Genomic DNA, 12,711 nt, shown 5'->3' with positions numbered 1-12,711 from the left:
GCCCGGCCAGGTCCCGCGAGGAGCAACCCGGCCACCAGGCGCTCTCCGACGAGTCCCGACCCCAGGCCTGGCTCCAGGGTGGGACCCCGGCTCCGCCGTACCGGGCGACGTCACGTGCCTCGATATTTTTTTTCTTCATGAGGGATTCTTGAACCACTCTTTGTCTGACCCATCACCTAGAGCCTGTTTGCCATGGGAGACCCTACCAGGGGCATTTAGGCCCCAGACAACATAGCCTCTAGGATCATTTGAGCACTCAAACCCCTCCACCACGTTAAGGTGATGGTTCAAGGAGGGGAAAAAAAAAAAAAAAAAAAAAAAATGAGGTTTAATTCATGAAAAATGCTACTCTATTAATATCAAATGGCAAAGCACTACTGCTTTTGCCATTTCATATGGCAAAAGCAGTAGTGCTCCAACCACTGAAATCTTCTGTCGATGTGTAAGAAATAAAAACCTGGAAACATCTCGCGTCAGGATCCTGTGGTAAATAAGCAAAAAGGAAATGGACCAAAAAAAACTGTACAGTGCCTTGCGAAAGTATTCGGCCCCCTTGAACTTTTCAACCTTTTGCCACATTTCAGGCTTCAAACATAAAGATATAAAATTCAATTTTTTGTGAAGAATCAACAACAAGTGGGACACAATCGTGAAGTGGAATGAAATTTATTGGATGTGTCAAACTTGTTTAACAAAAAAAGAACTCAACAGTGGGGCGTGAAATATTATTCAGCACCTTTACTTTCAGTGCAGCAAACTCACTCCAGAAGTTCAGTGAGGATCTCTGAATGATCCAATGTTGTCCCAAATGACTGATGATGATAAATAGAATCCACCTGTGTGTAATCAAGTCTCCATTTAAATGCACCTGCTCTGTGATAGTCTCAGGGTTCTGTTCAAAGCGCAGAGAACATCATGAAGACCAAGGAACACACCAGGCGAGTCCAAGATACTGTTGTGGAGAAGTTTAAAGCCGGATTTGGATACAAAAAGATTTCCCAAGCTTTAAACATCCCAATGAGCACTGTGCAAGCAATCATATTGAAATGGAAGGAGTATCCGACCACTGCAAATCTACCAAGACCCCGGCTGTCCCTCTAAACTTCCATCTCGAACAAGGAGAAGACTGATCAGAGATGCAGCCAAGAGGCCCATGATCACTCTGGATGAACTGCAGAGATCTACAGCTGAGGTGGGAGAGTCTGTCCATAGGACAACAATCAGTCGTACACTGCACAAATCTGGCCTTTATGGAAGAGTGGCAAGAAGTCTCGTTTAAAGTTTGCCACAAGCCACCTGGGAGACACACCAAACATGTGGAAGAAGGTGCTCTGGTCAGATGAAACCAAAATCGAACTGTTTGGCCACAATGCAAAACGATATGTTTGGCATAAAAGCAACACAGCTCATCACCCTGAACACACCATCCCCACTGTCAAACATGGTGGTGGCAGCATCATGGTTTGGGCCTGCTATTCGTCAGCAGGGACAGGGAAGATGGTCAAAATTGATGGGAAGATGGATGGGGCCAAATACAGGACCATTCTGGAAGAAAACCTGTTGGAGTCTGAAAGAGACCTGAGACTGGGACGGAGATTTATCTTCCAACAAGACAATGATCCAAAACATAAAGTCAAATCTACAATGGAATGGTTCACAAATAAACGTATCCAGGTGTTGGAATGGCCTAGTCAAAGTCCAGACCTGAATCCAATGGAGAATCTGTGTAAAGAGCTTAAGACTGCTGTTCATGAACGCTCTCCATCCAACCTCACTGAGCTCGAGTTGTTTTGCAAGGAAGAATGGGCAAGAATTTCAGTCTCTCGATGTGCAAAACTGATAGAGACAAACCCCAAGAGACTTGCAGCTGTAATTGCAGCAAAGGGTGGCGCTAGAAAGTATTAACGCAAGGCGGCCGAATAATATTGCACGCCCCACTTTTCAGTTTTTTATTTGTTAAACACGTTTGACACATCCAATAAATTTAATTCCACTTCACGATTGTGTCCCACTTGTTGATTCTTCACAAAAAATTTGAATTTTATATCTTTGTTTGAAGCCTGAAATGTGGTAAGATGTTGAAACGTTCAAGGGGAGTGAGTACTTCCGCAAGGCACTGAAATGTATTGAAAACTCATAAATCAGAACACACCAAACATAAATGCTTGTAGTTGGTGCTAAAAACACTATTTGGTGCAGAAGTGGATGAAAGAATGGGTTCCTATCAATAAAGATCAGGGTTTGGCCGCAAAGCTGTTATCCAGTATATCATGAAAAGCTGAAGAAGACACTGTAAACACTTGGGCTTTGCATTATCTTGATGCATTTCTCAATAAAAACCTTTAAAGCTTATGAAAGGTTTATTATTAAATTTCAGTACACCATAAACAAAAAGATCTAACATGTAATGAAGCTAAGTAAAGGACCACTCCAGTGGCTTTAGATGTGCGTGTTTGCAAACTCATTATATTGCAGTTTTATTTGTAAATAAATTATGTATTTATGTATACATTTTTATAGTACAAGTTTTATTTTTCTGTAGGACAGGGACTTTGCAAAATCCACAAATGAGAAATTGAAAAATCAGAAGGAACATTATGATTAGGAATTAATAATGACAAGCACACAGTGGAACAATTAATATGGTTTAATGCTGAATAAATTACCCTCACAGCACCACACCAATAAACACTATCAATACATGCTGACTCTGGATCACGATGTGTAGAAATCTGTGGTACTTACTGGAAAAACAAACCCAGATCAAACTTTCATAGCACCAATCAGGTGGCATGGTTTATGAAAAAGGCAACAGCATCATTAAGAAATGTTGAAATGCAATCATTCATTTTTTTTGTTTGTACATCTAAAGTCATCCAAAAAGAAACCTGGATTCTGCATCAACGTCGGTGATATGGAAAAGGTTTGATAATAAAATACAGCTAGAAAACATTACGCACCTAAGAATAAGCGGGTATTGTAGTGAGTTTAACGGTCTAAAGGTATCCTTATAGAAAGGCTTCCTGAAAGATTGTAACTCCCGCTTCAAAGTGATCTGAACAAGAAAAGGCATAAAAAGAGGCATAGAAAAGTGGGATTCAGTGCTGACAAACTGGTGGAAAACCTTATAAAAGCACAGCATGAATCACAAGCGGAAATGTCCTTATAAATTATAAATCACGTTTGTTTTTTCCTCCTGTATAAAATATTTACCTTTGATCTAAACACAAAAGAACAAACACTTTCAAAGTACAGATGGTCTCCTTGGCTTTGACTGGATACAATTTTAAATGTGTAAGTCATAAAAACTTCATGTCATTTATTATTAATGCACATCAAATTGCACCAAATATGTGCTGGTGGACTTAAAATGGAAGAATCAGTTTATACAAACATGTTCCTGTTTTGGCGATAATTTTCTTTAAGACTAAGGCTGCAGTGGAACTCAATAGATAAAAAAACAACACTTACAGATATACAGATACTATACAGATCAAGTTTAGAGATGAAGATTTACTCAGTTATGCATGTATGAATAATCTGAAACCATTTCCAGTCAAATGCATTTAATGACATGCAAGAAAGGTCACAAAGATTGCTTAGACACCAAGTTTCCCACACCATATGCAATCATATTCTAATATAATGCAAAATTGAGAAATATTTATTATTCACAGTTAAACTGATGCATGAAGCACATGGTTTTTAATACCAATGTTGACAAAGTGTTTTTTCCAGATTTGTTTCAGAGGTTCCAGAAATGTTCCTGGAACTATTTTACTTTAAAGTGTAACATGGTCACAACCAGAGATGTACCCACAAGACAGCTGGTGATCAGAATCCAATTATTTTCACCTTAGCTGAGGGGCTGGAAAATCAAAATTCTGATCTTTTTATGATCAGTGAATGCACCATACATAAGTGCTTCCAGGCTCACAACACACTTCAGTGTGAAAGTTAGAGAAGGCACAGAGATGGAAGAAGCCATTCCAAAGGAAACTGTATAGTTTTTTTACAGAAGCATTTCAGCTCTTAATTCTGCCTTACTTCTGCAGGTGCCAATCGCTGTGCTCCTTGTGCCTTGGGGATGGAACGAGCAGACTTCAGCAGCAAAGTTGCGTTTTTTTTAATTCTTTTGAGCTTTTAATTTCTGTTTGTTATGGAACTTGCTGGGCTAGAAAATGTTGGTCAGCTTTTGGAAATCTCTCACTTAAGGTAAGGATCTACATCCTCTAGGGAGTACACACCGGGACGTTTAGATTTAGCAATGCTAACCACACTTATCGCTGATGTAAGATGCTAAAGAAATCATTTTGTTTGCATTAAAAACTAAAGAAATCTTGTTTTGCAGCACTGCCTCTGGTCCTAATAAGAGTAATTACTGATTGCAAGAAAGAAATATTTGAAGAGAAATCTTAATCGAATTTACAGAACCCTGAATTTGGAAATCTGCCATAATTCACTGATTGGTGCATCTCTAATCACAACAGCAGAGTCATTTAGTCCCAGAGAACTTTAAGTGCTTGATTATAATGCAATATTTTCCTGTTAGTGGCGAGTGTTGGAAAGAGTGTTGGAAAATAGTGTAAAAAAGAACATGTAAAGTTGACCCTGCTGCCACACTGTATTTTTCTGGATACTAGTGATTTGTTTTGTGATCCTGGTCGCATTGTCCTCATGCTACCCTGTTAAGGATGTAGAGGATGCCGATGTTGTCGATGGTGACAAAGGTGGAGAAGTCGGGCGACACGTGGATTTTCTTGAGAGCGCATCCTGTTGGATAGAACGTCTGCAGGGCTTCACCTCTTGCCACGTTCCACCACTGGAAGCAAGACAGAGAAAAGGAAATCAGTATAACTTTACTTTCAATTCTTCAGCCTTCATGGTTAAATACATTTTGCTGATTATATTCCGCTTTTTAGATACAGACATACTTGAAATAAACACATTTGTCAACATGAGTGAAGACCTTGAGGTAGTTCCTCTATAGGAGAATTTTTTTGTTTTCTCTACTAGAGGGAGGTACATGGGAGAAAAGTTCCAGCATTATGCCTCCTCAACCCATGTTTTGTATTGTCAAGTAGTTTTGTGATGTGTTTTGATTATTAGATAAAGATTTATTAAATGAATCATCTTTGAAACTGCTAGAACACCAAATGTAACCAGCAGGACCCACTTTAACAACAATGAATGCTAATGTAAAACTGTTACAACACATTTAGTAACTGAAGGAAACTCAATCTGAGAGCTTTAGGAAATCTGCTCAAGGGACCAGGAGGAATTTATAGCAAACAAATGAGGGGATGAAATACACATAAACACAAGTTTTAAAAAGGTACGCATAGTTTCCCACATGTTCTAAAAACAGTTTTTGGCGATTTTTTTGAAGCTAGCAGCAATTGAAAGACTCAGAGTGGTTGTTATATATGAAAGTGTGTATTAACAGAAAGTGAGTTGACAAACTACTGACTATAACTTGTACCTTAACTATATCTAATGATAACAGATATAATAGAGAATTATGGTAATCTACACTGCTCAAAAAAATAAAGAGAACACTCAAATAACCCATTCTAGATCTGAATGAATGAAATATTGTTTTTCAATACTTTGTTCTGTACAAAGTTGAATGTGCTGACAACAAAATCACGCAAAAATCAAATGGAAATCACATTTATTAACCAATGGAGGCCTGAATTTGGAGTCACACAAAAAATTAAAGTGGAAAAACACACTAGAGGCTGATCCAACTTTGATGTAATGTCCTTAAAACAAGTCAAAATGAGGTTCAGTATTGTGTATGACCTCCATACAACGCCTGGGTATGCTCCTGATGAGACAGTGGAGGGTCTCCTGAGGGATCTCCTCCCAGACCTGGACTAAAGCATCCGGCAACTCCTGGACAGTCTGTGGTGCAACGTGACGTTGGTGGATGGAGCGAGACATGATGTCCCAGATGTGCTCAATCGGATTCAGGTCTGGGGAACGGGCGGGCCAGTCCATAGCTTCCATGTTTTCATCTTGCAGGAACTGCTGACACACTCCAGCCACATGAGGTCTAGCATTGTCCTGCATTAGGAGGAACCCAGGGCCAACCGGACCAGTATATGGTCTCACAAGGGGTCTGAGGATCTCATCTCGGTACCTAATGGCAGTCAGGCTACCTCTGGCTAGCACATGGAGGGCCATGCGTCCCTCCAAAGAAATGCCACCCCACACCATTACTGACCCACTGCCAAACCGGTCATGCTGAAGGATGTTGCAGGCAGCAGATCGCTCTCCACGGTGTCTCCAGACTCTGTCACGTCTGTCACATGTGCTCAGTGTGAACCTGCTTTCATCTGTGAAGAGCACAGGGCGCCAGTGGCGAATTTGCCACTCCTGGTGTTCTCTGGCAAATGCCAAGCGTTCTGCACGTTGTTGGGCTGTGAGCACAACCCCCATTTATGGACGTCGGGCCGTCATACCATCCTCATGGAGTCGGTTTCTAACCGTTTGTGCAGACACATGCACATTTGTGGCCTGCTGGAGGTCATTTTGCAGGACTCTGGCAGTGCTCCTCCTGTTCCTCCTTGCACAAAGGTGGAGGTAGCGGTCCTGCTGCTGGGTTGTTGCCCTCCTACGGCCTCCTCCACGTCTCCTGGTGTACTGGCCTGTCTCCTGGTAGCGCCTCCAGGCTCTGGACACTACGATGACAGACACAGCCAACCTTCTTGCCACAGCTCGTATTGATGTGCCATCCTGGATGAGCTGCACTACCTGAGCCACTTCTGTGGGTTGTAGAGTCCGTCTCATTCTACCACGAGTGTGAAAGCACCACCAACATTCAAAAGTGACCAAAACATCAGACAGAAAGCATAGGTACTGAGAAGTGGTCTGTGGTCCCCACCTGCAGAACCACTCCTTTATTGAGTGTCTTGCTAATCGCCAAAGATTTCCCCCTGTTGTCTTTCATTTGCACAACAACATGAGAAATTGATTGTCGATCAGTGTTGCTTCCTACGTGGACAGTTTGATTTCACAGAAGTTTGATTTACTTGGAGTAATATTGTGTTGTTTAAGTGTTCCCTTTATTTTTTTGAGCAGTGTATATTTGTTTATTCATTCATTCATTCTTATTCAGCTGCCCTTAGTCAATACTTTGTAGAAGTTCCAGCTCCATCCATCTTCCAGTTAAGTCTGACTGTCTTCTCTCTCCCTTCCCAGAGGAGCTGTTTTTATACTGAGATTAAATTACATACAGGAGGTCTTCATTTACTACTTCTGCAGTAAACTGAGGGCATCATATTAGAGGAGGTTGAATACAAATGTGTTGCACATTCTGTATATTTTTATTAGTAATATTATTGGTAAAAAAAAAAGTACTAAAGATGCTCCCTTTCCCTTCTACTTTACAATTAGGCACTGCTTTGTGTTGGTCTATCAATTATATAAAATCTCAACTACAATACGATGAGGTTTGTGGTTTAAATGTGACAAAATAGGGAACAAACATTGGAAAATGTATGAAGAAACATTTTTTTAATTAATTATAAATGTATATGAGGTTATATTTTGGTTTAAGTTTTATCTGGAGTCTGCAATCTTTTAAATAAATTTAATTTTTATAGATCTAGACCTATCAAATAAAACATTTGGTAAAACTGGTTTAATTTAATGGTTAGATAAATGTCGCCGGTTTAACATATCTCAATTGTGATTATTACAGAAATATCTCCCACAAATTCACAGACAGCCTTTCTATTTATGATGAATTTAGTACCATTTTCTTATTATACTTGTAAAAGAAAGTCATGTTTTCCACACAGACGAGACACATCTGGAGCAATACGGAAGCAAAAGCTTCCAGTGACTTAAACCGTGAGCAGTTTTTATTAAATTCACAGCAACATAATCATACCTGCAATCCAACAACTCTACGGATTACTCATCATACATTGGATGCAATCTGGAGTGTCTACAAGCACACTACAAAAAGGAAACACTGAAAGATGCACTAGTGTCTCCATGAGAGTCAAGATGAGATGGCTGTCAGATGCAGATCAAACAAAGAAATAAGATTCTGTAGCAAACACATATGTATCTCGACAGACATAGACCACCCGGTAATTAATAAAAAAAAATAAGCAAAGAACCAGCAGAGTGGTACAAAAAAAAAGTTTAAAGGAGCTGAGTGGCAGGATGGTTCAAGAGAAGGAGACTGAAAGTGTGAAATTCAGGTTATTTTCAGAGTGGGGCTGGTTTTATTACAAGAAAATCACAATGCAGAATAATTTACACGTCGAGGTGATGATGAGACTTCTGATGGCGGTTTTATTAGAGTGTTTTTGAAGGCTTTTTAAAAAACAAAAAGGAAGCAAACCCCAACAAGAAGAATTGTAAACAACAAAAAGTTTCCACGTGATTTGATCACAGAATCCAGAGAAGTTTCTGGTAGCTGTGAAACAGTTTACACATTTTAGTGTTCAGAGACATTTTTCAATGGAAAAATGTCATACTTTTTTATAGTCATGTTTCCAGAGTTATGGTCTTTTTACCCAATTTCCTAAGTGTTTAATAATGTGTAAAATATCTATAGCAGCCATTTCTATAGTTGTCAGGCTTTAAATATGGAATCTGCAAAACCCAGCGACTTGAAGGAAGAGGGAGGGAGAATGGACCGTATCCAAATGCCTGAATGGACAAACAGATGGAGGGACAAAAGCAGGGACAGATGAAACAATGAATCCATGGACGGACAGATTTAGACAATGAGATAGAGAAAAATCTAGAAATGCCTATTTTTAAACCACCTGTTTTTATTTGTCTATATACACTTATACCTAATAAACAGTTAAAGTCCACATTTTCACAACTTTGTGGGAATCCTGACACTATGGTGTCTTAGAAGCAACATATAGTGGCCCTTTACCCATACAACAGAACAGATGGCTGATATCAACACCATCTCTATGAGGCAATTGATTTATGGGACTTAGTGATGCAAGTAGATGCTAAAGGCCTCTATATTCCTGAGCTGCTTCATGCACATATTTTGTGTATTTTCTGAAATTTATCAAGTTTCATTGCTTGCTGAGCCAGCAGGAAGTAACCAATGTTTTGTTTGAACAACTTCACCTATTTGTGTTAGTACGATGCAGTCATCTTTAATAATAAATAATGATTACAGATAATTTATCATCAAAATACCAGACATCAGACAGCTTTAACTCAGCTTTTTAATCAGTTAAAGAAACCATAGCCATGCATGGACTCACTGATTAATACAAATGCTGCCACATCTGTAGTATAGTTTGCTCCCCATACACATCTCCAAAAATAGAGATGCCTGATTAAAAGATGCAAGGTGTAGGATTAAGGAACATCAAGTGGAACAGATGGAAACTGCAAATGACTGAACACTTGGGGGTGTAACAACCATCTCAAGCAACGAGAGTTTGCAATAAGACATCTAAATATTGTCAGCATGACATTTTCTGCTGCGATCATGTGCAAACTATTACGATAGGGCCCAGACCACAAGATGAGTGCTTAAAGTGACATTGTATGTTCATAATAAATCAATCACATTTATGGAAAGGAAACATTGATAAAACATTTTTAAATAGTAACTTCGTGCCACTGAAATGAACAGTTGTTGAGAAATATGGTCAAAAATGTAAGTAAAAAAACATTTCCAGACTACTCCTTTGTAATTTTGTTGCACTCTTTTATGATGTCAAAGGGGAACCCCCTGCACGTAAACTGACTGCTGCTACAATGGCTAACAAAACAGACAGCAGCGAAGAATCTGATATTTCTTTATATTTATTTCAGTCACTATCGCAGAGAGACTCGGCAGAGTCAGGAGAAGAAAGTCAGCTGTCATCAGATGGTGCTGCGACGTGCATCTCATTCGACCAGAGTCTATTTTTGCCAGATATAGCACAGCGACAGTCCATTTGCATGAATCATACCGCACCAACAGGAAACAGAACAAACACAACATCCGGATTTTCAAAATAATTCATTAAAGACAGACTAGATCTCACTATATTAATAAATACAAAATTTATTTATACACATGTATCAGTTTTACATATGTAGTAGTTGTTAACATTAGATCAATTAGATCAGTTACTGGGTTAACTAAGGTATTGTAAACCGAGCAATTAAACATTAAATGCACCAAATTAAGCAACAAATATAGCTTCGCTGCACTCAATGAACTCACCATTGTAGGAAAAAAACACACGTAACTATCTGGATGTATAAAACGCAAAATGAAGCAGTTTAACTGGTTTAAAACTTCTGCAGAATGAGTTGCTTTGGACTTGCTACCGCATTTATCACTGGCTTTTATTGTGCGATCTGCATATGATTCTTGGAGCTCCTCTAGGCTTCGCAGAGGCCCGGACCACAGCGAAGACATACAGTGTAAATCCAGGGTTACACTAAAAACAGCACAGAGTGAAACAACCAGAGACGAAGCTGAGCAGCAGCAGCAGACACAAGGGATGATTCAAGATCTGAAAATACTACCTGGTGTGTCATTTTGTTTTTTTTTTTACTTTATAGTAGAAACATTTATTTAAGTATGTCGTATGTGCGTGTAATTTATCTTATTTTTATAATAATAATAATTTCAGATTATTATTATTATTAATTATACATATAATAATTTTGGATTTTTAATTATTAAAAATAACTGCCGATATCTAAATGTACTTTTGTGACAAGGAAGTGTCCTTTTCTGCTGAGACTTGATCCGTTTAGCAACAGCAGCAACAACCTTTTCTTTGGCTATTTTTTCTATCAGAAGCTAAACAGGGTGGCTATAGACTCTGCTTCAACATTCTCCTTCGTCTGTAAGAAATCCCGACCTCTGACAAAATTTATCTTGTGAATTCCGAAGTTTCTTGTTCAAAGCAGTTTGCCTAATAGTCCTTCGTTCACAACAAGCATAACTGTGCTTGGTGGAACAACCCATCTGTCCCTCATCAGTTTTCCAGCTCTGATCCAGGCAGCTCTGATCCTCTTCGCTTCAGGAAAGTAGTGCAGACTAACGGCTGCTGTCGTAGTATTGCTGCCACCAGCAATGCATCGCTGCACCATATTAACACTGTTTTTAACGCAACTTCACTTCTAGCTGAACCATTTATCATTAACGCTCACACAATGAATGACCAGGGACTTCCCTTTGAAGTAATTTCCGGGCGACTTTGGACTTGCAAAATTTAGCATTGAAATATGCTTGTTTTCTGTCACAATTGTCTTTTATTACGTCTTTAATCCTAATATCATGTCAATTCAATATATAGAGGTTTTCTTTCAATTTCTGTATTTGTGGGAAATGCATGTCACAGGCACTTTAATGCACGACAACCTGTCATATCCATCTTTAAGACCCCTATGTTATCCTTTCTTTTCTGTTCTTTTCTTTTGAGTAAAAGCGTGTACACCAATGCGTGTTTGCCACCTAAGAGGATGTAGTGAAAAATGTACATTTGAGCTAGAAATAACGAGAATAGAACAGTACGCTTCATCACATGGTCCAAGCAGCTTGCCTATACGAACACGAAGATGTTTATTTTGTTGAGAAAATACTAACAACCATTTGTCTCATGCCACAATTGTGGGATGTCAAATTATTTAACCATGTGTTTATCTACATTTTTAGCTTAAGTTGTGTTACAGGGTGGACATTCATATTTGAAAAAGTGCTAAATGGTAAAGTGGAGAGCTAGGTATAAGTAGTAGTTAGCTTAACTTTCCAATGAAAATTTCTTCCTGATTCTCCAACTGGGTTTGTTCTGATTGCTGTCTACTGATTTTAAGATAGGCACTGCTTATAAATACACCACAGAACCCCATCTGATTAATATGTTTATGTGCTTAATGGGTTTAAGGTTTTTTCTTGTACTTTTCCAAGTACATTTTTCTATATAGTATATACTGGAACTTTAACATAATAATTGGAAAGGTTTGTGAAGTTTTTCACAAGCTTTGTTTTTTTTAGGAAATTGTACATTTGAGCCTTTCCTGGCAAATCAAATCAGTCAAAATCATAACCACGCATTCCAGCTAACCGAGCAACACCAGAACTGATCCAACAAGCCTTTAAAGTTGGATACTCTAAACTAAATAGGTCTACTTATTCAGGCTGCATTAGGGGGAGTCAGCACGGCTTTCATAATACAGGAAAAAAGCAACAAAACTGTCTTGTGTGTGCATGCAAAGATCAGAACAATGCTTATGTGTGAGTGAAAGCATGGTTGGGTCTTTCACACTGTTGGAGAGAGGCAATCCATCATCCTCCTACATAAATAGCCCAACTACATATTGTCCAAGGGGAGTAGGTACAGTTTCTAAGCCATATAAAAAAAACAAAATCATTTTGCGACAATGTATAAAGCCTCGAGAGGAGGGAGATTAAAACAAGAAGGGAGTAGGTTCAGATGATTTTGCAAGACCACCTCCATTTTAAGAAAACGTGAAAAATGTTTCAGGTGAGTGTTATTTGTGACCAGGTCAAAAGTCTATTGCTGTGGGACAAAGTGGGAATCTGAAGCTAAATTATTCATTCAAGGTTCCATCTGCTGAAATATTAATGGCAGTCAATCCTCTGAACATTTCTCCTTGACACATTATGGGACTTCATTGGCTTTCTCTAGGCTTTTCCAGCAGAAATCTATTAAAGACAAAAGAGCATGTGGTATAGCGGTAGAGTGC

General features: G+C 38.9%; 1 protein-coding gene across 1 annotated transcript in view; it reads right to left on the bottom strand.

Annotated features, from left to right (window-relative positions):
* Positions 1 to 2,632: 2,632 nt before the first annotated feature.
* apaf1 (apoptotic peptidase activating factor 1) overlaps positions 2,633 to 12,711 on the bottom strand; it is a 59,346-nt gene continuing 49,267 nt past the window's right edge. Inside the window, exon 27 of the mRNA XM_047389263.1 lies at positions 2,633 to 4,822. Within this exon, the coding sequence (XP_047245219.1) occupies positions 4,676 to 4,822 (147 nt within the window). The 3' untranslated portion in view covers positions 2,633 to 4,675. The remainder of the gene's footprint in view (positions 4,823 to 12,711) is intronic.

The sequence above is a fragment of the Girardinichthys multiradiatus genome, chromosome 17, assembly GCF_021462225.1.
Source record: "Girardinichthys multiradiatus isolate DD_20200921_A chromosome 17, DD_fGirMul_XY1, whole genome shotgun sequence".
Lineage (NCBI taxonomy): Eukaryota > Metazoa > Chordata > Actinopteri > Cyprinodontiformes > Goodeidae > Girardinichthys > Girardinichthys multiradiatus.
This window is presented reverse-complemented; position numbering and strand designations above follow the sequence as displayed.